At 40.4% G+C, this 25,697-nt stretch overlaps 2 protein-coding genes across 8 annotated transcripts in view; both read right to left on the reverse strand.

Annotated features, from left to right (window-relative positions):
- The window catches only part of LOC113127486 (DNA (cytosine-5)-methyltransferase 3A-like), a 28,722-nt gene extending 27,684 nt beyond the window's left edge, over positions 1 to 1,038 (reverse strand). Inside the window, exon 1 of one of the 4 annotated variants that reach the window (XM_026302122.2) lies at positions 837 to 1,038. The gene's annotated coding sequence lies outside the window, so the exon portion shown is untranslated. The remainder of the gene's footprint in view (positions 1 to 836) is intronic. The other 3 variants (XM_026302142.1, XM_026302132.1, XM_026302151.1) reach the window with 3 other exon arrangements.
- A 1,519-nt stretch (positions 1,039 to 2,557) lies between these two features.
- Positions 2,558 to 25,697, reverse strand: part of dtnbb (dystrobrevin, beta b) — a 30,414-nt gene continuing 7,274 nt past the window's right edge. For 2 of the 4 annotated variants that reach the window (XM_026308318.1, XM_026308299.1), the window contains exons 10-19: positions 24,377 to 24,501; positions 18,266 to 18,340; positions 14,207 to 14,297; positions 13,690 to 13,778; positions 10,870 to 10,983; positions 9,403 to 9,499; positions 7,536 to 7,695; positions 7,290 to 7,379; positions 7,018 to 7,071; positions 2,558 to 5,838 (exon numbers count right to left, since the gene is read on the reverse strand). In XM_026308318.1, coding sequence (XP_026164103.1) covers positions 5,813 to 5,838; positions 7,018 to 7,071; positions 7,290 to 7,379; positions 7,536 to 7,695; positions 9,403 to 9,499; positions 10,870 to 10,983; positions 13,690 to 13,778; positions 14,207 to 14,297; positions 18,266 to 18,340; positions 24,377 to 24,501 — 921 coding nt within the window. In that variant the 3' untranslated portion in view covers positions 2,558 to 5,812. Of the gene's footprint in view, positions 5,891 to 7,017; positions 7,072 to 7,289; positions 7,380 to 7,535; positions 7,696 to 9,402; positions 9,500 to 10,869; positions 10,984 to 13,689; positions 13,779 to 14,206; positions 14,298 to 18,265; positions 18,341 to 24,376; positions 24,502 to 25,697 lie in introns of all 4 variants that reach the window. The other 2 variants (XM_026308308.1, XM_026308327.1) reach the window with 2 other exon arrangements.

Consider the following 25,697-nt stretch of genomic DNA (forward strand, 5'->3'; position numbering starts at 1 on the left):
TGTGCAGGCGGTGCAAAAGGGAAGAAAAAAAAAACTGAAGATGATCTAAAAGTTAAACATTTTTTAAAAATGATTAATATTTAAATTTCAGCTGAAGTGTTAAAGTTACTCCAGCGGTCAGCCATGCGCACAGTGGAGCCACAGTTACTGTTGCGCTCGTTGAAATGTGCAAATCTGTATGTCGCCGTATGTCCATATTAATACATGATGTGCTTATTTTGCACTACAGCGTCAAGTTGATTAGAATCTGTTCTGATTCATTTCAAAGGTCTAACAGGCTGCAGGGGTGAAAAATAATTTCAGGCAACAACCAGAACGTGTTATCTTGAAAAATAATTTATTTGAAGGCCACACAGACATTTACTGTCACCGCAGTCTCATGCACATCGCGCAACAATCAGGACTCACGCTTCCATTGCTGCGATCGACAGCATGCATTTAGAATTCACCTGGCTATGCCTTAAAATTGCAAAGTTTCAGTCGTGTTTTACAGCAGGGGAAGTCTGCAATATGACCCAGGGGATTGTGGCTCTTTTACAGGCCACGGCCACTAAAGGATAAACCCCCGTTATTTTTTTTTTAATGAGGCCAGTATTTTCAGGAGCCGCGATCCTGGGTCTGTGCAGTAAATTTGGTCAAGTTCAAGTGCGCATCGCGATATCCAATCAGCACATCTGCAAAAAGCATACCCTAAATCGCGATTTCCCCATTTCCATCGACCGCCTTCCGCTCTCAGGGCTTTCACGTTTTTGTTCACATTGAGGTTACCCTTCCTGTGCGGTTACTAGTGCCGGGTTAAAAGGATTTAAGTGAGTGAATCGCTGTGTGTTCGTTACCCGATTTTCCCAAGTCCCAGGCCTGACCCTTTTTGTCTCGCTTGCTCCCGGAGCCTCCTTCCTCTTCTCTCCCCGTCCTCCACCTCCCCAGCCGGCCAGCTCTCTTCCAGCTGCGCCGCTTTCACTGCAGGGGCCTGCAGACGGTCCGCTAGCTGCCACCGGGTCCTAAAGGCAGCCAGCTTCAGCGAACAGGGGCGGGGGGTGAAGATGGTCTCCCCCTAAATAAACACACATCTACACACATTTTTACCGATATGATTTCATCTCAGTGTCGTGTAGAAAAAAATACTAAAATATCACCTCTTTTAATTAAATCTCCACTCCATTAGTTGCTCATTAGATGATTCTTCGACAGATGCTGCAAACCACTGCAGCTTCATTTGCCAACCCCCCCCCCAAAAAACAAAAATAGCTGAGACACAACAAACAAATGTACCGCAAATGTGAACTAATGCTTTTTCATTGATGACAAAATGAACACAGGAACCTGAGGAGACTTCCCATTTTTTATTTGCTTCATTTATAGGCCCCCTGGTGGTTGTGGAGCCCTAAGCAGCCATGTAATTACCTACTGCCTCTCAGAAGTTTTGGTGCCTAGTGAAGTGGAGCATATGCCCACTAAGCTTATTGCTCAGAGTATTCAATAGTTTATATTTACTTCATAACACTGATATATACTCTTAATATCAAATCTCATCATCTCCTCATATTTATATAGTACATTGGCTTAAATGCACAATATGTACTCACCTTGTAGATACAGATGTTTGAGTACAAGGAGTGTGGTAAGTACTTCCTACTGTACTGTGTATTACTGTGCATTTAACATATTCCACTGCACAAACCTCCCCCCCCCCAATATCATAGCACAGTGGTTAGACTTGTTATTACGAGTGCTCTGAAAACTACTGTGTGTAATCTGTGTGTTTCTGTGTCGTTCTGTGTACATTCTGTTTCTGCTCTGTACATTTTGACTTCAAACACAGGCGAAACAATGTTGTAATTGCTGCATTGCAGTTTTGTCATCCCAGAACAACTGGGAGCAAAACATAAAAACGGGAGTCTGATGCAACAAAATTAACAAGATTCATGTTTGACAGATTTACTCAGCAAACAAATTGACATGAAGCAAATTTCTGACAAACTAAATTTGGTAATGCTTGTTAAAAACATTATTTATATCCAGAATGTAGCAGGATAGCAGCAGAAATGTTTAATCTTCATAACAGAAACTGAGCTATGCTGTAAAACCACACTGCTAAATTAAAAGTACAATTACTGCTTTCAATACATTATTTGATTCAAAGCAAAATATACGTTAGTATCAGGAGTGAAAGTGCTGACTGCTCTATGAGCGATCATATTATTACTGTATAACTGTTGCATAGACAGTTTTTGTATAATTTATGGTGCATTTAGGTGTAAGCAGCTTTGGTTGAAGTGGAGCTAATTTAATACATCTTTTGATAATGCAAGTATGCAGTAACTCCAGCTGTGAGAATGCTGTAATGGAGTAAAAAGTATTTCCCACTAAGTGTAGTACAAGAGAAGTACTCAAGTACAAGTGCCTCAAAACTAGTTTACTAAAAAACAGTACATGAGTAACTGATGAATGATAAAACGAAATGAACAAACATGACATGAGCCATCACAGCCATATTTTAAATGTTTTTAATATATCTCACATTTGATTTATTTACAAAAGACAGTGGCTTTGTGACATAAAACTATGTTTAGTAAAATCAACATGAGAAACAAATGTGTAGAAGCAGAACCATACAGAACATGTACGTCAACAAATATCAGGTGGGCGTTCGAGGTTCTCCTTGCACACTCTCTCACTGCAAACAAGTGAAAGGATGATGACGTACACACCTTGATTTCACTGGCTGTATTTTATTTGTGTTCCCCCAGGTTTGGCCTGGCAGGGTGTACAGTATTGCCTCCTCACTGGTTAAAATAAATCAGCGACTACCTCTCAGTAGATTTTGGAATGTGTCTTCTATCTTTCTTAACTATTAAATGTGAGTTTTATCATGTTATGTTTTCAGCAGTGGAAACCAATAAATGTGACCATCTCCAGGCATTTTGTGAATAAACTATGGACAACAACAACATACTAATGCAGATATACTTTGATATATATACCTGTAATTTGTATGACACACAATGTCTGCAAACAGTTTGGCACAAATGTAAAGGCTAAGCATAAGTTTCCCCCAGAACACATTAAATAAATAAATAAAATCTCTACAAAGTCACAGACTAAAACATTGACATAAAGGCTGATAGATCATCTTATTTGCAGAATGATTACTTTATACAGCACTTCACAGAACAGCTACAGGCACGAACTGAAAGAACAAAATGTTTTTTGTGTGATCTGAATGAAGGGGAAGAACTCCTTACATTTTTTAAAGTTTGCATTGCAACAATTTTTGGACCTTTTGAGCTGAATAAAATAAGCATCGCACAGCACTGGTCACATCATGGTACTTCAGTTTTTATACCAGCTTTATATGAATTGACCTTTGGGCAGCTATGCAAGTGTGTGCGAGTGTGCACATGAATCCGTGTTTTGACAAACTCATTACAATGATTATACTCCACTAATACTGCAAACCAGAATAAGAACAGTAATGATAACACAGAGCAGAACGCAGTACTCAGCAAAAACATCACATTCAGAAAGACAGTAACAGAGGAGCCTCGATTTTTGTAACTTTTCTCGACATTTGACATTTGAGGCTGCCCGGAAGGACAAAAACACTGAATCAGAAGACAGAAATGTGAAGTAACATAGACATGGTCTCTGCATGACTCAAATTAAACATCCTTTCTGGTTGACAGCTTCCTCTGTAACAGACATATCACTTTGTTTTTCAATGAAAAACCCAAACTCTCACACAGACAAATTACACCCACAGACAAACAACATGCTCCACCAAACAGCATTTCAAGTCTTTGCTTCTTATAATCCACATTTTTCTGTCCTTTAATCCCTTTCTATTGTTTTCCTTTATGTATTTAAAGAGTTTCATTCCAAAATTAGACAAAACCAACAAGTGAAATTGGAATAAAATGAAATACTGGTGAATAACAGTGGGTGCATCTTTGGGAATGAAACCCTTACATTAAACCATGACTGACATTTCATTTCTCTGTCTGTGGCAAAGGCTTTTCTAGCATTCAAAGGACATTACCACCACATTTCACTTAGAGTAGCTTTGCATTCCCTGAGCACCTACCTTCATTGCACATAAACATTGTCAATATTCCTTTATTAACTAAATAAAGCTATCTAAGCATTTTCTACTTGCTTACAACTACCTTAAATCCTCACGGACTGCGTTCACTTTTAACTCAAAACTAAAACTCAGACTATTTCATCACTATTAAACATCCTGAGGTGCTTCCCTACACTTAAACTATAAATACTGAGGCTACCAGCTAGTCAGTGTATTTTGGATGGAGGCACCATGCTGTGTTGAGTGTTACAATGCCCTTCAGGTGTTTTTTGTTAAGTTTCCAGTGTGAGGAAACAACTAGACTCAGGAACGAGACATTATTGTGTTTGGAGTAGCCCCTAGGTTTTTCCTAACTGCACAGCCCTCTTACTTGCAAGGGTGGCTCACTGAGAGCACAGTAGCAGCAGTACAGTATGTGAGTGTATTTACATGCACATAATATTCTGGAGACCAGCTCATATTTTCTCAGTCAGGGTCATAATGGGGATATGCTGTGAATTTGCATCTCTGCACAGTGGATACACTTGGACACAAGAATGAATTTCTAAATCATTAAAACGAACTTGGGGGGAAATATACTAGATTTAAACAAGAATATTTAAAAAAGGAAGACAACAGCCTGCAGCCAGTTAGCTTCCCATATAGACTGGAAACAGGGGTTGGCTGTATCTTGTTTATCTATTAAAAAAAAAGAAGTGCCGAAATGACAATTTGTTGTTTTTTCCCTGGCAACCAGGAGCAACAACAGACGCATTAAATCACCATGCTTGGCCAAGAAATAGTCCAGCACATAACGCGCCACAACCTGTCATTACACTTCAGTTTTTGCATTGATTAAACAAGATATGACATGTTAATTAGTGCAGGGCTGACAGGTGGATTTTATTGCCTTTAGACTGGATCAGTCTAGGTGTTTCTCCACATTTCCAGTCTTTGTGCTATACTAAGCTAACTGTCTGCTGACTGCAGATTCTTTATTCCTGTAGCCTGCAGACACAAGAGTGGTGGGCTCAATCTTCTCATGTCACTCCAGGCAAGAAAGGGAATCAATGTATTTCCACTGGAGCATGTCCTGACTATTGGAAATGGGCCACTGCTTTTACGAGTTTTAGCTCTTAAAGATCAGAATACAGATGCACAAGTAAACACGCTCAACGTGATTTCTGAGGCAGGACACTTCTGACACCCCAGCTGTCATCAGGAACCCACAAAGCGCTGGCATAGCATGGAACAGTACCTAAATTCAGACATGAGTGCAACTTCATGCAAAAATAATTTAAGAAAAAAGGGAAAAAAGAAAGACTAGCGCTAATCATACAAAAGCAATGGCAGGGAACATGTTATGACAGGACGGCACCTGCATTTTGGTAAGTTCCCATGGTCATGTGTTTACAGTGTTTTATATACAGAACGATCTGCTGCCAATGGAACAGTTGGGGGATAAAGCACAGCAAGCCATTCCTTAGCAGTCATGAGGGAAATCATTGGGTAATTACAGCAGTTTTTGTTTACAGGACAACACACACACTCGCTAATTAGACACATCTTGCTACCTGCAAGGTGTGAAGAAATGTTTTTTTTTCACATAGTGAAATCCTGTTAGATTACAGCATGCATTACTCTACGTGCTAATGCCAGGGGGGTTTGTTGTTGTTGTTGTTGTTGTTACTGATTCTTCCCAGTTGATGACTGTATGTCCTTGCAGGATGATTTGGTGCTCTCTTTCCCTCAGTGCTTCTGTACTCTCACTGTGCCTGGATACACACACAGACGAGCATATTTAAAGCTGCTGACAGCCTGCACGGCCTGGATGAATTAGTAAAAAAAAAAAAAAGTATAAATGACTCTGTGGCAACGTGCCACATTGCCTAGCTGCTTACAGATGGAGGGTTGCGAAAGCTGCCCATTATAAAGAGCCAAACATGTATATTATTGGTTGATAAAGGTGCCATGCAAATATTTAACTACAGTCCACTCCACCAGACCAAGTCATAATTCAAATCCACACAGTATTAGCTGTAGATACTATTTTTGGAGAACATACATGGACTTCAAGCAACTATCAAATTATTATATTCAGGAACCAAGAAGAGTCATGATTGCAATAATTTTATTTCATTCTCTCACCACAGGATATAAGAGTCATACTCTTGTGATAATGGTTTAATTAGTTTGCTATCTCGAGAAAACATGCTGTTTCTGAAGATACAAGCTCTTTTCTCATGACAGTGGTGTAATATTCTTGACATATGTTTTTTGAGAAAACAGAATGAGCACATTAACGTGACAAAAAAAAAAAAAAAATTGTGAGAAAACAACATAATCTTGTTAAATTTTGAAAGAGCAGCTTGTTTCCTGGAGATAATTAACCCATGATGACAAAACAGTTACCCTCAGAATAACAGAAGTTATATGTGACCTTCAGTTAACAGAATACAAAAACATTATTAGAACTACAGCTGTTCTCAGCTACTTTAGTATGATATCTATACTTCATATAATATCAATTACTTCTAATTTCTACTTTTTTCTGGTTCATTCTGCTTCAGCTGAAAATACTGCATGTTTATAGTTTATGCTTTGGCTTGATGATCAACACAAATAATTCTCTAATCTGTTTTTGGCTGCCATATATATAAATATCTATATATATAGAGAGATATACACACACACACACACACACATATATATATGTATGTATGTATATATATGTATGTGTGTGTATATATAGGTATATGCCATTAGAGAATTATATACATATATATATATATCTATATATATATATATATAGATATATATATATATGTGACTATAGTATATAACTGACTGAAAGACCCCGTCAGGAAGTGTCTTACAATGCATTAGCATTAGCTAATAAAGACATTAGCATTTACAATCTTACATGCATTAGCATGAACATGAATTAGACTCACCTCTGTCCCCACCGTTCCTCATGTTGGTCTCCTCTTCCTCTCCCCCGTCATCTACTTTAAAAATAAAACATGAGATTTCAGTGACACAGTCACTATGTACAGGCGTAAACAGGGAGAAAAACATGACAATAACACAAATGTAATGACATAATGTGGATAATGTATTAGAACATATTAAATTCATTATAGTAAAGACTCAAACCCAGGAAACTCTAATAGCCTGAAACCAAACATAAAAGACTCTAATTATAAAACATGTGTTATTGACTAACCTGAGTGCAGCTCTTTCACCAGTGATGACATGGTGTTTGTGATTGAATCAGCAGCAACTAATAGATCATTCCGAAGATTTCTAGGTACACCTGGGAAACACATGGCGTCCATTAAAAACACTTGCAGTCACTTGTCTTGGAGTGTTTCCAGAACAATTTTTAATTCCGAGCTCACATTAATTACTGAGCAAGCTCTGCATTGTGCAGGTTTTTAATAAATGCAGTCTCTTTCAGGTGCACACTCACCCTGAGCAAAGGCCTCCAGTACGTCCCCTCCCACCCCGGCCAGGCAGTCCTGTGGTGTGTGAGTTGGGGTGGACCCAGCTGAGGTGGAGCGTATGGGCATGGGCATGGAGCAGCCGGCACCGTGACTGGGGGAAGAATGTGGGGAGCCTCCAGACTGGGACTGCAACATAAAAACACCTGTGATTACTACAATATAATTACACAATAAATTACAAATAATTGACCTTCCAAATGAGAAATGACTGTGTACACCCTAAAACAGGTCTATTTTCCCTTAGTGAGTTTTGACACACTACTCTTGTGTGGTAATGACGTGTCAATTTAGGATGATTTTGCTGAGCTTAAGATGTGTTGCTAGGCAGATTTAGTTTCCTTTGGTCAGAGCCAGACGGCCATTTTTGAGTTTCCAGTTTTTATTATAAGCTACTAACTGACTGCTGGAGGTAGCTTTTAGTGTTTACTGTACATTTACATCTTCAGTAAAAAAAATTACATTTCCCCAAATTTTAGGTCACATTTAGTTATATATTATTTATGTGTTCGACTGACAGGTGAAAAGGGAGTAGTTGACCTATTTTTTAAATCATACCCTCTCTAGGGTGAATAACATGGAATATTTGGCTGACATTTGCATGACATACTTGGTCGTCTTCTGTGTGAAAAACTTAAGTGAATCTTAGTTTCTGATAAAATAGAAACAAAATTCAATTCAGTTCATTTCTTCAGAGCTAATTCTGGAACAACTGCGTTTCAGCTGAAGATGATTCATTTCAATCATAGATTGCAGCTTTAAGAAGAGATTACCTTTTTGTTTCTAAAGGTGGCTTTATTAAAACAAAAAGAAACACAGGTGTGACCAAAAGAACTTCATTCTTATAGGGATGCCATGTAAAGAGCAATGATTTAAAGGCAAGAAACCCTTCGGGTAATCCCATACTAGCTGGCCAAGCTCTGTGTCTGTGCACCTTCACCGCATCAAGGAAGTAATGAGAACCATGTGTGGGTGAGCGACTGGGACCCGTGCTGAGTCGGGAGCTATATCTCACAGAGAAAGGATCAGTGTGTCACTCTGGGACTGGTGCAGGCCCAGGTTGGTGGCTTGGAGCCAAGCAGCAGATGGCCAGCCAGACTGCAGTCACATTAGAAGGGAGGCTGTTAGTGCTGATGAAAGGAGCAGGTCCCTGACATTTGGACTAAGAAAAACACAGTCCTCTCAACTTGTTTGGATCATGGACCAGAGAAACCCTGTTTTAAAGATGGTGTCTCAATCTGTGGTTTGAGCTGTCTAATATTGCTCGCAAAGAGGTGGTGGGGAAGCCTGCCTGAGAGGACTTGATCAATGTAACCCAGTTAGACAGTGGAATCCTATCATCTCTCCTGAAATCCTTCTTTAAATCTATTAAATCTGTTAAAAAAATGTCCTAAGAGTTGTGAGTGGAGCCAGGTATTGAGCCTTGCAAACTGAATTAAGGGCAACTTACAGCCTGCTTCTGCTCCTCATCCTATCAGCCAGCAAAGGTACGCAGAGAGAGGGAGCAAGAAGAGTGAGAGCAACGGAATTAAAGCAGTGAAAGAAGAAGAAGGAAGGGATTTCTGCATGCACCATTCGGCACAGTAACATAACCTCTAATCACTGCACTGTCCTGGTTTTAAAGAATTAAACATGTCCACATTTCACTTCATCAAACATGCCAGATGCCACAAAGCCTTAAAAACCTGTTTGTGTGAGACAGATTAGAACTGACAAAACCCATAAATACTAAAAACAACAGATTTAGGAGATTTTGGATGAAGATTTTAATATTGATACAGAGGCCTTTTAGTCTCACTTGAAAGATAAATCTTCTAGTAGCAGGTGAGAACTTGCCTTTAGCAGCCTCATGAGTCCCTCCAGCTGCACCATTAGCTCCCTTCTGCTCTCCTGCAGGGCTGACATGCGCCTCTCCAACTCGTCCTTCCTGTGTCTGTAGGAGGACAGAACAGAAAGTTTGGGGATACATATATCAAGTCACAATCTTAAACAAAAGCATAGGAAGAGTCTGGAGCCAGTACACTAAATGATCTTTACAGCTAAATCTTTAAAATCACCCACAATATATTCCATAAAGCGGCTATATAAACATTTCCTGTAGATGTCAGTTTAATGTGTGTGAGAGGGTAGATTTGTACTTTTGCTTTGTGTGACTGGGTCCAATAATCAGATGATCAGTTACAGACCAATGGTGCAGCATGCTATTGAGTAACATGCCATTTTGTATTTGCATCAGGCCACTGCACTGTAGTGTAGTGTAGTGTCATGTGCTCTTCCTTTTTTCCTTTTTTTAGCAACACTGCAGTACTTGCAATATTTCATGAGCCAAAAATGTTGATCTGTTTCAAGAGAAGTAAACAATTGACATTTGTTATCCATGCAGATGAAAGTGACAGCTAATCTGAACTATAAATCTGCTGTTTTCCAGGAACACAACACAAACAGCACAGCTGCTACACTTACAGAGCAGATCTGACCGTCTCTATTTGATGAGGGCCTTGACTTATCATTACCCTCTGGTGTACACAGTTTGTAACTGCATTTTGAACAAGCCTCAATGTCAGTCTGGATGAAGCTGTGCTATCATAAACTCTTCATAGTGTAAACACCTCTGCTGAATAGCAGTGATATCAGGGATGTCGAGGCTGGCTCCAAACACAGAGCACAGCTGAGAGAGTTGCCACTTCTATAGTATAAATAATATCTCAGTCTAAAGGCTGAATCATAAACAGGCTGAGTGAGTGCAATAATACTTAGAGAAGTAACTCCAAATAAGTGGAATAAATGGATCCTTCAGTGGCAAAAAACTACTTTTTTGCAAACACATAATTCGATTTCTCGAGCTACAACAATCCTCTAATGCCAAACAGCGGATCTTAAAATTGACAAATGCATATAAAAACATCTGCGATAACTAAATAGAACTGCCCATCATTGGCAGGGAGTCTGTAATACACGTTATAAATGACTAAATGAATATAAAACTTAAACATTGTCATGGTTGCTGACCTTAAACCTGTCTGCTGAGTCATTATTTAGGGCAGACCAGACAAACACAGACTCGTTCAGGACAACAAGGGCTGTGAAACATCCTCTCAGGATGAATCTGTTCCAAGAACTGAACCCAAGGGTCTCACTGTCCTGCCAGCATGATGAATGAACATACTGCTGCTGCTCATGAAGCTAATTCAAAAACATCCTCCTGAATTAGGAAGCCATTATTTTTACTTGAGCTCAGCCATGATAAATACAACAGTGCTGCTACTAAACTTGGTTGTACAGAAAAGAAAGAAGGGTTGATACCTGAGGAGCCGCAGCTCAGTCAGAAGCGTAGGGTTCTGCTGGCCTTTTTCTGGTGTCGGCTGAGAGGCCTGTTCATGCTCCAAACGCAGCCTCTGGATCTCCTGGAGGATCTCCCTGAATAAGTCAGATACTTAGCTAACTAATCAGCAGTGGCAGAAGTAATACTCAGATTCTTTAATTAAACTAAAGCAGTAGAACAATACTATGAAAACAGATACAAGTAGTGGGCAGCACGGTGGATGAGTGGTCAGCACTGTTGCCTCACAGCAAGAAGGGCCCGGGTTCGCAACCTGTCATGGACTTTTCTGTGTGGAGTTTGCATGTTCTCCCCGTGCTTGTGTGGGTTTTCTCCAGGTACTCTGGTTTCCTCCCACAGTCCAAAAACATGTATGTCAGGTTGATTAGTGACTCTAAATTGCCCATAGGAGTGAGTGTGAGTGTGTGAGGTTGTTTGTCTCTATGTGGCCCTGTGATGGACTGGGGACCTGTCCAGGGACCCTAAGTAGGAATAATGGGGTATAGATTCTGGATGGATGGATGGATGGATGGATGAAAGTAAAACCCTTGTAATCAGAATGCTACTTAATCAAAAGTAAAGAAGTATGAAAAATGCTCTTAAAGTACCTAAACTCAGTATGGATGCTGTCAGAGGCATTTTAATGATGAGTTAAAGCTCATTTTAAAGCAGTTGCCCATTTTGGGAAATATGCTTCTTTGTTTGAAGAAGTTATGGCTCCTGGCACATACTCCCCTACCATAAAACCACAAATTGTTGTTTTTACACTTACATTTTTGTGCTGATTCAGCAAATGAGATACACTTTTAATTACTGAGGCTTAGATGCTGGTAGATCGACTTTTTTATCTTTGGTCAGAGCCTGAATAACTGTTGTCCCCTGTCCTTTCCAGTCTTCATGTAAAGCTACAGTGGGTACGGAAAGTATTCAGACCCCTTTAAATTTTTCACTCTTTGTGTCATTGCAGCCATTTGCCAAAATCAAAAAAGTTCATTTTATTTCTCATTAATGTACACTCAGCACCCCATCTTGACAGAAAAAAAAACAGAAATGTAGAAATTTTTGCAAATTTATTAAAAAAGAAAAACTGAAATATCACATGGTCATAAGTATTCAGACCCTGTGCTCAGTATTGAGTAGAAGCATCCTTTTGAGCTAGTACAGCCATGAGTCTTCTTGGGAATGATGCAACAAGTTTTTAACACCTGGATTTGGGGATCCTCTGCCATTCTTCCTTGCAGATCCTCTCCAGTTCTGTCAGGTTGGATGGTGAACGTTGGTGGACAGCCATTTTCAGGTCTCTCCAGAGATGCTCAATTGGGTTTAGGTCAGGACTCTGGCTGGGCCAGTCAAGAACGGTCACAGAGTTGTTCCGAAGCCACTCCTTTGTTATTTTACCTGTGTGCTTAGGGTCATTGTCCTGTTGAAAGGTGAACCTTCGGCCCAGTCTGAGGTCCTGAGCACTCTGGAAGAGGTTTTCTTCCAGGATATCTCTGTACTTGGCCGCATTCATCTTTCCTTCAATTGCAACCAGTCGTCCTGTCCCTGCAGCTGAAAAACATCCCCACAACATGATGCTCCCACCACCATGTTTCACTGTAGGGATTGTATTGGGCAGGTGATGAGCAGTGCCTGGTTTTCTCCACACATACCGCTCAGAATTAACGCCAAAAAGTTCAATCTTGGTCTCATCAGACCAGAGAATCTTATTTCTCATGGTCTGGGAGTCCTTCATGTGTTTTTTGGCAAACTCTATGCAGGCTTTCATGTGTCTTGCACTGAGGAGAGGCTTCCGTCGGGCCACTCTGCCATAAAGCCCCGACTGGTGGAGGGCTGCAGTGATAGTTGACTCTGTGGAACTTTCTCCCATCTCCCTACTGCATCTCTGGAGCTCAGCCACAGTGATCTTTGGGTTCTTCTTTACCTCTCTCACCAAGGCTCTTCTCCCACGATTGCTCAGTTTGGCTGGACGGCCAGGTCTAGGAAGAGTTCTGGTCGCCCCAAACTTTTTCCATTTGAGGACTATGGAGGCCACTGTGCTCTAGGAACCTTGAGTGCTGCAGAAATTCTTTTGTAACCTTGGCCAGATCTGTGCCTTGCCACAATTCTGTCTCTGAGGTCCTTGAGCAGTTCCTTCGACCTCATGATTCTCAATTGCTCTGACATGCACTGTGAGCTGTAAGGTCTTATATAGACAGGTGTGTGCCTTTCCTAATCAAGTCCAATCAGTTTAATTAAACACAGCTGGACTCCAATGAAGGAGCAGAACCATCTCAAGGAGGATCAGAAGAAATGGACAGCATGTGAGTTAAATATGAATGTCACTGCAAAGGGTCTGAATACTTATGACCATGTGATATTTCAGTTTTTCTTTTTTAATAAATTTGCAAAAATTTCTACATTTCTGTTTTTTTCTGTCAAGATGTGGTGCTGAGTGTACATTAATGAGAAATAAAATGAACTTTTTTGATTTTGGCAAATGGCTGCAATGACACAAAGAGTGAAAAATTTAAAGGGGTCTGAATACTTTCCGTACCCACTGTAAGTAAGTAGAACAGATATGAAGAAGAAACTTTATTTCCCCAAAATGTCAAACTCTTCCTTTCGTCACTTTATATTGATCTGGTTTATTTAAATTCGTAGTGTAACAGTTATTGCTGTCAAACAAGGTAAAATGTTTAAGTACATAGCAGTAAAAACCTAAAAACCACACTTGTACTTCAGTGGATCACTGCTAACACCCAGTATAAAATCCTGATTTGTTTCCAATGAGTATGTCCAGATGTTCAAATGAAAAGCTGTACCTGTTTTTGTTCTCCAGTTCTGCAATCAGCTGTCTCTGTTGCTTATTGGCATCAAAGTTGAAACTCAGGTCTGTTGGAGGACATTGTTGCTGAAAAACAAATTTATCATAGAATGGCATTAGCAATGGTGTGCTAACAACACACCGACGGCTACTGTGTGACCACGGTGATCAGTAATGACACTCTGCTGGAGACTGTTTTTGCATAATGAGTGAGCAGTTGTCAGATGAAACTACACTTTAGCCTGAAATGTTAGAAAACTTTTATCAGACACAAAGATGTTCGATGTTGCTTACTCAGAAATATTTATTGCTACAGAGAACTACTTAAGATAACTCATCTAACAAAAGACAGTTATTTCTGGCCGCGTATTACAAGTTTGACTTGTAGGTGTGAGCAGCCTTTCAACTACAGCCCGAATACATTTAGTGTAATCACAATGATGTGCCAAACAATAACTTGTCAAAGCGTTAAATGTGAAATGCAGGTCCACTGGCGTTCACTGCGAGACACCTACTGTGGAGTTGCCTGCCTCGGCTGCCAGGCGGGCAGCATAGCGAGCGATGAGGCGGTGCTCTTCATCTAACCGGCTGGGACTCTCCAAGACACTGCAAAGACAGCGATGCATCACACGCACATACACAGCAGCACTGACTCTAATGTCAAAAGCTCTTATATAAGTAGAAGAAAAAGTTTGTACAGGCTAGGTGATTATGTAAAAGAATTTGCATGAAAAAACTTTGAAATTGAGGTGACCTTATGAAATGACACTTGGCTGTCAGTCCAGTGTTGATAAACAGTGAGATAATTGGTCGTAACAATGAACTGAGATGGATAAGAGAGTATGCAGCATGCCAAATACATTGGTGTCTATGCCAGTATCCTTCCTGGGCATTTCACCACTGACTGAAAATGTCAAATAAAGCATGAGACTTAAAGTGATGATGGGCGTGGCATATGGTGCTGACAGATGACAGGGCATATGCTGTCCCTTCCCAGCAGGCAGCCTGCATTGAGGAGTGATGGAGAGCTGAAATGGCACTGGGTGCCCTAACTGGAGAGTGAGTGTTGATTAAAACCATTAAACCCAATCTGGCTTCAAACACGCTGCATCAACAACCACTGCCCCTGCACCCTTCAAAATACACTGCAGACCAGCCTTCAAACTGACATTTGTATTAAAACCTCTTCTTTCTGAAAACCAGACAAAAAAGCTTCTGTTGTGATAAGATCATTTTAGCTGCCCTGACTTTCACCTTGCTTGTTACTTTTCTTTTTTTAATCTTAAAATATGTGGCAGATCATCTACTTGTTTCAAAATAGTGTCACGTAACTCAAGAAGCGAAGTTGATCTGCAGGGGAAAAGTGTCAGACATGTCAAAGCACTTGTTTTGAGGAAGATGTCAAAAAATGGGACATTTGCTAAATAATTTACAGCCTCGTCCACAGGCTGGAGCATAGATAGTCTGAGACTTCTTGTAGGATTACAGTAATGCATTAACAGATATCAAGGACCTGGGGATTGAGTCAGAAAAAAAAAACGTGGAGTTGGACTGCATGTCTGAACCTTCAGGCTATCAGTCTAGGAGCTGCTCCTGGTTTTGTCTCATCAGGCACCACCTGATGCCCTGTGCCAGGGTTTGAATGCCTTGAAGCCCTCCTGAACTGGCATGTTTCCCAGGTACTTTTATTTTAGTTTTTTACTCAAAAACAACATCTCAAACACCAACGGTTCTATGTTTGTTTAAGAAGAGTAGGCGGTGCTCTTGTACACTGCTTCCTGATTTGCCTGATGACAATGAAAGGTCAAAACCAGAGATGTCAAAGTGTTCAACAGCTGCTGCATTCTGGATGGCATCTTTACTATTAAACAGGACTAGATGATAAAAGTATTTACTCTGTACTGCAAAATCATAAGCACTTTCTTATTGGCAAGAAGCAATTATTTCATTATATTGTCTGCAAAGCTCCTGTTACAAGTTTCTCTTAATTAAAAAGCGTAACATAACCATTAACCCTGATGTAACAGGTTGACATTAAATGCAATGTGATGCCAAACCTAATCAACACACTGTTCTGTTTCTCCTCAGATTCATTAATGTCTGCTGCTCAGTTCATGTTACCTTACATAAAACCCACCGTAATGACTTTCTTACAGAGTGGGTTTACAGATCCAGACTTTGGCAAATCTGGTACCAGTCTGGTTTTCTGTCTCCACAGATACTCTGAGTTAAGGAGCCAGAGTCTGTATCAGGACAGAAGTGTTGGATTAGTGCATCGCTAACATAAAGTATGCTCACACTAACAGTGGCAGGACTGGATTCATCTACTTTAAATGACATTTAACGTCACTATGAACATCTACAACTTTTGTGTTTGATATAATTAATCACGCTTGTAAATTTGAGGTATGGAGCATATTTTAAAGTAAGGAGGGTCAGAGTTACTTAATTTCTCTACTCAATTTCTGCATCTGCCACTCTATTTTAGTCCATAACTCTTACTCTTGACAGAAACAAAATGCTGCCCCACCAGCATGTTTTTCACTCACATTTAGTCAATTCTCTATTAACTCACTGAGCTCAAGACAACATTTTCTTTCTTTTTTTTAATATTATCCACCGCTGCCGTGGTTCTGCATGACTAACAGGTAATAAATTGCACAGTGTCAGTTTGCCCTTGGAGGACCAGCTAGTGAGCACGTCTAGAGAGCAAGGTGGGAGGGGGCAGATGCCATGTCAGCAGACAGTATCAGAGAGCAGACTGTGATGGAGGCTGAAAGCACAGCAACAACACAATTTTTAAACAGAATGCACCTCAGTGCAAACTCTGCACTGGCACAATCAAGAATGTGTTTTCTAGTTTTTTCTCTGATAAAAAGTGGAATCTGAAATGGTCAACAAACAAGGACAGCACTGCTGCCGCTTTTCAGTTTGAGCTTCTTGAACTGAAGCTGAGCCACAAGGAGCTTTGCATTATTCAGCAGTGGCATCTTTGACTCATAGGCCCTTCATGTGAAAGCAGGCAAACCAGTGCAGGGTAATTATACCAATAGATTCATATTTACAAACCAAATGTGACATAAGGCGAGGCTGTTCTGCGCAACCAAACCTAAGTGAAACCTGCTCTTTCCTTTCTAATTCAGCACCTTATCTATGGGTATCCACCTTGACACACAACACAACCTATTTTGGAAGCGTCACAGTGGCCTAAAGCACAATTTCTGCTCTAAATATGGCAGCTCTGTAGTTGTTATGCCCACCACCCCCCTCCCCATGGCAGCAGCATCCTCAGTGCATGACATCTTCCCAAAGCAGCTCTGACTCAGAGCAAAATGTCAAGACAAAGGTTATCAGCCTTCTTCATTGCTGCCACAGTGAAACAAAACTCAGGAGAGTGTCGCCTCTTCTTGTTCATGTGATGTCCTCCACTGACCTCCACGAGTCTGGATGCAAGGCTTCATTCTAACCTCAGGTGTCCCTATCCTGTTGGCTTCCTTCAAATCTGCTCTAATGTGTCTATTATTGTCATCCACCGGAGACAAGACAGCAGCGAACAAAACGCTCATCGCGACAAGAAACTTAATCTGGCATTTATTGCTGGTGACTCATTTTTCTAAACACAGAGAGATGATTACACTTTCTTCAATGTACAGAAATGCAGTGTGTATGCTGCCTTTCTGCTGCCCAGGTCCTTGGAATAGTGTTGTATGATAATCCAGCCCAGAGGAGCACAAGTGGATATAATGGCCAGAGACTTCATTCAAGCTCTTTCTCAATTCCTCACAAAGGCTTTTGTCCAAATTTCAAACAAACTCCTGATCTTAAACAGGGTGAATGGTCACACCTCTATTATTTCTGTTCTGTCTCTTCCCTCCTAATGTGCTGTGGGAAGTCCTGACTCCCTGAGCAGTCTCATCTTGCACACGCAAATTGCCAGAAAGATGAGATAGAAAGATACTGTACACAAAAGGAAAATTCACCCAGCACAGCCATGCAGGACAAAGTGCAGATACATTGCAGCTCCCTCACACTGCTTCCATTATCAAATTCATAACCGCAATGGTTCATTACCACTCTGAGTAAATAATAATAGAGGTGGCCTTTAACTGAGAAGGGTAGAAATGAGAGGACAATTAGACTGCTTTCACTGCCCTTGTTTGCTATCTGCTTACATGATAAGGCTCCAATTCTATCATCATCTATTTGTCAAATCAGCCCTTTAAGTAGGAGTGCTCACATATTCTTTATGACAGCATAACAAATTTTCCTCTAAAAATACACTCACAAGGGCATGCTGCTCCAATCCAAAGATGTATTGTCAAGTGTGAGGGAACAAATATCATCTGTAATCGGATTTGTTGCGCTATTCTTGTTATTTTCACTGATGAGAAAGAATATGTTTCCTGTTCTGAGCACAGACTGCATTCTGTGTGATTCAAAGGACTTATTTTGTATGCGTGTAAATTAAAGTGACATTTTGTCATCTGTAAACAAAGCATTAGGAGCAATTATCTCAAAAGTGAACCTAGATGTGTGGAAGACTGAATGTTATCATCATTCCTGTGGGTGCTTACCTTTTGGTAGGAGTAGGTGCCCCAGAGGACATGAGCATTGTGTCGTTCATGTTGTTGGCCACTGGTTTCGGCTGACTAAAAGACAAGATTAGAGGTCTTTAATGCTACACTGCAGAGGTCGGTGGTGCTTGTCACCAGGGAATGGGGAGGTGCTATTTGCATTCTATTAATAATCATGAATCAGCAATCCTGACTCAAATTTAATCCTGTACATTAGAGGGTAAGAGGGGAGGCGTGGGGAGGGATCATTACAAACTACTGAGTGCGCTGCAACATGTTGTACTCCAGTTAACTTAAAATTGTTGCAAAATAATTGACTTTTCTGGAAACAGCAATTTAGATGTTTTTAGGCTATTAGCCTCAACCTAATTAACATGAGCAAGAGCAACAACAGCAGACAAGAAATCTAATTAAACTGAAAGTCTGTGAAAAACTAGGTAAGGTGACATTGTGGGAGGTAATTTGCGAGAGTAAACAAAGCGATGGGGTCCATCTGGCGGCTGAATCAGTGGCCCCAGCAAGCTCATTGGAGCCTGGACCACAGAGTCTCATTAGCAGACCAAAATATCACTCTGCACATCTCAGGTGCTCTCAGCTTCACACTTCACCCGGCACAGAAAATAGCAGTCACTCATGACAGCACTTGATTTCCATGTCTCTGTAGGTGCATCTCCTCAGTGTGCACACAGTACCTCTCTGTAGTTATCAGCCCCGACTCAACTGGAACTGTTTTATTTAAAGCGCTCATTATCACACAAGAGGGAAAGCACTGAAAGCATTGTGTCCTATTATGCGTATTTGTCCACCCAGCATTTTTTGGCCAAATCAAACTATTTATATCCACATTGTGCAGAATACTGTTATCAGCGGGAAGCACCGAAAGATATTTTTTTAGCTAGCCCTGTTCCTATACTGTACATTATTGTGCTACTAAAAACACAACACAATCAGAACCAAAAGTCACTAAATCAAATAATTTGCAATATTATTTGTTTCTAAATTAAAGTGCATATAACCTGAATTATTGTGACTGCGCAAGGAGGCTATAATATTCTTTTTAGGATAAGCTGCTTATTTAATCTACTGGTTAATATGTTTACAATTCAAAAGATAGCCTTGGTCAGTCTCATATAAGTAATTCATTAATCCTAATTTTTAGTTTTGAAGGCATTTGCACAAACACTATTCTGTTAATATGTTTCAGGCAACGAAAACAGAAAGTCACTTCTCAAACCTGCACATGCTTCTTTATGGTCTCCTTCACAGACAGACTATTTGCACAAATAGTCCAAATGCGAAAATGTGTTTCAATTTATGCTCATTACATTTCAATGATCCACCCTGAAGGTGAGCTCCAGACCAAAGACGAGAGACGAGGCATCACACTTACCTCTGTGAGGAGAGAAAACACCTGCCTGGCTGGCAAAATACATCCAACTGCTGCTGTTGCCAGATGCCTAATCTGCCCTCAACTGAGCAGGCAGCATCTCAATGTACTACACTGCTGCTGTCTCCAAGGAAACTCGACAGTCACATGACTTTATGACGATGTAGATTTTCTCTCTCTCGCTCTCTCTCTCTCTCTCTGAAGCTCTCTGCTCTGACTCTGTCTTGTCACCACTCTAACACATTAATTAATAGACACTGGAAATAAGGGAAATGCCATTTGCTCAAAATACCTTAACTGCATCCTTAAAAAAAAAAAAAAAAGTACTCTCATCCCTTCAGAACTAAAGCATGCTCCAAGCTGGCCTCTACAGTCAATATATAAATGCATTTACACATCTTAACTCTTCCTCTTACCTTCAGTGAGTTACATAAGTCAATGCTTCTCACAGCTATTCTATAAATAATCATCCCTGCCTTTTTGAGTATGCCAATATAACTCATGCAACAGTAGGCCACAATAAAAAACTTATGTAAATGCCTCAGCATAGCAGTATTTAATGTTCCTCTAAAATAAGTCCAATATCATTCACACTGAACAAATGTTGGTTAAGGACACACAGTCTAGACATTCAGCCGGTGTCTCAGAGGTCACATGGGAGTTAACTGACACAACATTTAGGCACTAAGAGATCAAAGTCTGCAATGCGCTAAGCGTCGTGCTACCTGCGTGCACTGAATGACAATGTACCACCCTTTCCTTGTACTTGGCAGTTGGCAGAGATAGAGGGAAAATTAAGTGTGGCTGCGCTTCATACACACACATTCACCTTAATTTTGACGACGATGCACGGCTGCTTCCATTCACCCTCAACTGGCTAAAAATAATACACAAACATGAAGCATCCTCTCCTGCTGGCAATGAGGCTCCTGTTTCCTTGTGAGGCTGTCGGGACCTCAGCCATGAAAACCCAATGGAGAACACTCACAGAAAAGTGAAATGCATGTCCACTTGGTCCCATTTTAATGACACTGATTGAATTAGGATTGACCCAAAGAACAGAAAACGGGAAGACATACTAAAATGCCAAGGGCTATCTGGGGATAGAGTGGGAAATTGGTTGCTAAATATTAAACATGAAACTGAGACTTCATCGTAATGCCTGTTTTCAACTCAGACTATTTTGGTGCTTAGTCTTTCGGCAGAAGCAGTGCTAAGTCTGAAGGTAAGGAGCCGTATCATAGATTTGAAGTTCCTGAGACAGCCTGCATCCCAAACCTATAACTCTTCTCCAAAACACAAATCCCCAAGAATCTCCCTGACAGTTTGAGTGGAGGGGAAAATTCACAGCTCAGCTCACTGTCTTTGCTTTCAGATGCCAGTAAATATTTCAGAGGAGCATCAGAATAGCACTTTGTCTGCAGACATTTTGAAGGATAGACAACTGGGAGACTCATGTCCGTTCGATTTGGGAGTTCTGATCAGACCTGACGTTGTACCCTGATTCTGCCATTATTACTCACTCACAGGCTCTTCTTCAGCCCTCCCACGTACATGCACAAACACCTGAGAGACCATGCTGATGGATGTCTCCTACTGTGCAACATGAAATAACACCTCTTCACACACAACATTCATCAGGTTTGGCAAAAGCTGCCTGTTTTAGAATAGCAGCAGTACATCTCTCTCACTGTTATGTATCATCAATAAAATTGAGTCAATGTACAATCAAATTGGAGGGTTGGCAGTTTTCCTGTGACTAATTATCTGAGGAATCTGGTTTGAGGAAAGATTTCTGAAGCCAACAGGGAAATCAACATGGGAATGGAAGGCAGATAATTACTGTATTCACCTATAATTTCTCTGAAATCGACTGTTAACAAATGGGAATTGTTCCATTAGTACCAGTTGTTTTCCTGTATGGCTCACAGCTATATGGAGCCCAGAAGATTTACAAATGGTATGCTGGATTTAAAGAAATAGTATAAACTAATAGTAGTGCATTATGCTAACTTGCTTTCGTCTGGAGAGTTAAGTGAGACAGTTGACTAAATAAAGATGAAGCTACAACAAGCTGGCTGGATTGAGGAAAACAACAGCAAACAGGGGAAACAGCGAGCCCGACTGTCTGACGGCAGTGAAGTGTGGGGGTCATGTGCTTAACCATTTCTCGGTGGGAGTCAGGAAACAGTCAGGCATGGGCTGATTATGACTAACGGGGCACCCCAACCCTCTTGAGTAAAACCAAGATACCCATACTGAAAAGGACACACTTGTTTATCTCTATAGTTATTTTGCATTTGCCTTGTGGTCAGTTTGCTTTTCGTGGTTGTTTTATATCTTGTTCTGGGATATTTTGCAGGTGACCTCCAGGATCCCCCTGACCCCTCGGAGCCCTGGGCCTGTGCCCAGGTGGCCCATTCATTACATTAATCTATCCGTGCAGTCAAGCACACATTATATCCAACATGTTATACTCTTTGTCTGGATTATTAAATGTGTAACGTAAATTTGTTTGTTTAATGGTGTTGGTAGGTGCATTTTGGTTCTGATGCACAGAGACAGGCAAGATGATTTCAACATGTTTCGAGGGTTTCTGCATAGTTAAACTATCTTCTCCTGTCAATTTTAAGTTCTGGAAAGTGTGTGTTTTAAACAATCAAGATAAAACATCTTAATTAGTGAGCGTTAGATATGCTTGTAAATGGATTTTTTCACCTTTGGACAGAGCTAGTCTTTGGTTTCCCCTGGGTAAGCTAAGATAACTGGCTGCTGGCTGACAGATATCCTTTAAATGTCCTTACAGTCTTTGTTTGTGTTATATTCTACAAAAATTCTTGCTATTTTACCTGTGGGTGAATTCTGCTAGACTCCATACATATCAGTGATTTACCAATATATGTATTTGCCATTTTGAAGACATGCACAGTTAAATCTGGCAGCACTGAATATGAACCAAAACTGAGAATGACAGTCACGACTGAATAGCTATTTTCAAAAGAATGTCAGGTTTAGGGACATCTTTTCAGGCCATGTTTGATGAGAGGCGCCAGGTAATCAGCACACACAATTTCTTTTGGTAGCGACCTTCCCTGTGGAAGATATAACAACAGATAGAGAGACATACAAACAAGTCTCAAGGGTCAATAGCCACATCCATTATCCTAAAAGTCAGTGAACACACATACACACTTTCACAAACCTTGAAATGCCATTTACCACAGCATGAGAATGCTCTTTGTCCATTAAAGTCTTAAAGGAGAACATAACATCAAGTGGTTCCTGGAGTCTCTACCTAAAAACTTCAATTTTGTAGGTAAAAAACTAGATAGATAGATAGATAGATAGATAGATAGATAGATAGATAGATAGATAGATAGATAGATAGATAGATAGATAGATAGATAGATAGATAGATAGATAGATAGATAGATAGATAGATAGATAGATAGATAGATCTTTTTACAGTAAAAAATACTGAAACAAGGCCATATGGTTCATGGAAAAATCTTTCAGAAAACAGAAATACATTGAAAGGTCTTTGTGCTATAAAATCCATTATAACCAACAGCCCCAAACAGACAGACCTCAGCATTGTCAGGGCCTCCGTCATCTGAAATAATCCACATCATGGCCATAAATGTATTCTAATCAATATTAATTGACTTGTGTGATGGTATTTCGTGCTACACGGCCGCACAAGCTAATCCAATCGCCTCATCTCTCTATTCGAGGGAAACATCCGGGTCGACAGTTGATTCTCTGCTCTGTGATGAATTGTAAATGTATGCAAATGTAAAGTTCATCTTGAATGCATAAGTTTGGACACAATGCAGAAAAACCCTCCCGCCAGTGGGCTGGATGTAAGAACTGATGGCAACCACCACACAGTAAAACAGGAACTCATGCTGATGTATTTACGCTGTGTCTGTTTTTCTTGGCATTCACTGAGCTTGTTTCTCCCCCGTGATGTGGCTCACTATCAGTTACTCACTGACAGTTGCCAGCAGTAAAAGCATATACAGACAGCTTGGATTTATGGTCGTGACTGGAATATGAAGCAGAATTTTGTTATGAAATGTGCCATGAGGACTGCTGAAAGCTCGTATGAGAAAGTTGAGAGATTTGCTGTGATCCAGTTAATGCCATGAACAAGCAAAATCATAAATCACGTTTTTAATCTGAAACATTATTAGATTTGGTCCTGGTGGAGTGCCAAACTGTCAGACTTATGGTGCAACCACGATGAGAAAAATATGAAGTGACTTTAGTGATGTGGACTATCTCAGTGGTAGAATTGATTATGGAAATCATACTATTTTTCAACTGAAATGTAAATGAATGTGCAGGGATTAAGACAGCAGCAGAATATAATGCATTTGCTATAATGACTTCCAGGCGCCTCAAAGCCTGCAGTGTGAGATTTATACTATCGTCCTCGTTTCATTGCCAGCAGACTGATGAGGACGACTGGGCTGAACCTGCGTATTATATCAGCATTTCCACGTTACCAAATAATCAGGGTCTTAACATCTTTGGGAGATGGCACTCTATCACTCATGCAGAGACAACAAAATGGAAACGGTAGATGGAGTTACATGGCAAAAAGACACTATAGATCAAGAGCACACTGGGCTTCGAGGTGCTGTTAATCAATAGATGAGTAGGATTTCCCTCATCAATGACAGAAATGGTGGTAACAAATGTTTGAGGATGGCACTTACACAGTATGGGTGAGTTCCTGTGGTCGCTCTGCCTGCTCGGGGAACACAGGATGTGGCGGCTCTCCGATGGGGACACATCCTAGAGATTTACTGATTGCATGGCTCAGCTTTTTGGCCGGAGACTTCTGTGAGGAGGGCATAAAAAAATACATATTGCCAGCTGGTCTGCTGTATTCTCCACTGTCATTGTGTTGAAGTAGCACAAAACTGTTTAATCAGCTTCAGAAGTAATTTACATAACTAGGTCAACATCCTGTTTACTGTGTGCATTCTCAGAAAGGGCTGGTTTCTGTTATTTTACAGGCAGATTTGTTGGCTGCTGCTGGTTATTATGCTGCATTCACATGACATGGGATGTGTAGGAGAAATATTTACTATGTGTTCCCACATTAGACAACTGAAGATGGTTTTATGGTTGTAGGGCTGGTCATTGGAGGGTTAACACCTTAAATCCTGAATATGTTTGACGTGGCATCAATCACAGTTTGTCTTTTTAGACACTTCCACATACATTTTTTGGGTGGTTAACTTTTAATTGTATTCTTCAAGAGATCTTAAAAGTCTTCTTAAAGCACACCGAGTGTATTTGTAGTGAAATACGCAATGCAGTGTGTGCATTATGTAATGGTAATTCAAACAAAAACAGTGCACTTGGTAACACACAGGGACTGACACAGCAACTGATGCCTAAATGATCAACCATATTTTGTGTTGCAGAAAGGGACAGCACTACTCCCAGATAATCAGAATAGATAATCAGAATAGAGTAAAACCAAATAATACAGAATGTTTTCAGAAGTGGAAACAAATAACATATGGTGACCAATGATGTGTTTCATGATTTACACCAATATATCACAACAGTAGGAAATCAGATTTAATCTAACCTTCAGGATAAATCTTATAAATGTTTGTGTTTGATGCACTCAGGCACAACTTTCCAGTCTAATGAACAGTCATTCTTCTCTGAGCCAAGTGGGATGGGAATTGGTTTTGAGATCCAGCGCCTTGTTTCGATTAATAATATAATGATTGAGTTTTGGGGGGGATGAGGCAAAATGTGTTATGAGCTTAGGTTTCTCTTTCCTGTCAGACTTTTATTTTGGGTTTTGGTTTCCTGTGTTGGGCTTATGAGTTACTGGTAACTTTATGTCTTGTTAGTTCATTAGTTTCACCTGTTTGTCATTAGTCTTGGTTCTGAGTCTGTTTATATCTCCTGTTTTTCTTTGTTCAGTGTGGGAGCATTGCATTGCGTTGTATAGATGTTGTTTGTAGCTGTAAGAAGAAGAAGAAGTTTTTGTTTCGTGTCCGCAACGCAGAG

The sequence above is a fragment of the Mastacembelus armatus genome, chromosome 22 (genome assembly GCF_900324485.2).
Source record: "Mastacembelus armatus chromosome 22, fMasArm1.2, whole genome shotgun sequence".
In the NCBI taxonomy this organism is placed as follows: Eukaryota; Metazoa; Chordata; class Actinopteri; order Synbranchiformes; family Mastacembelidae; genus Mastacembelus; species Mastacembelus armatus.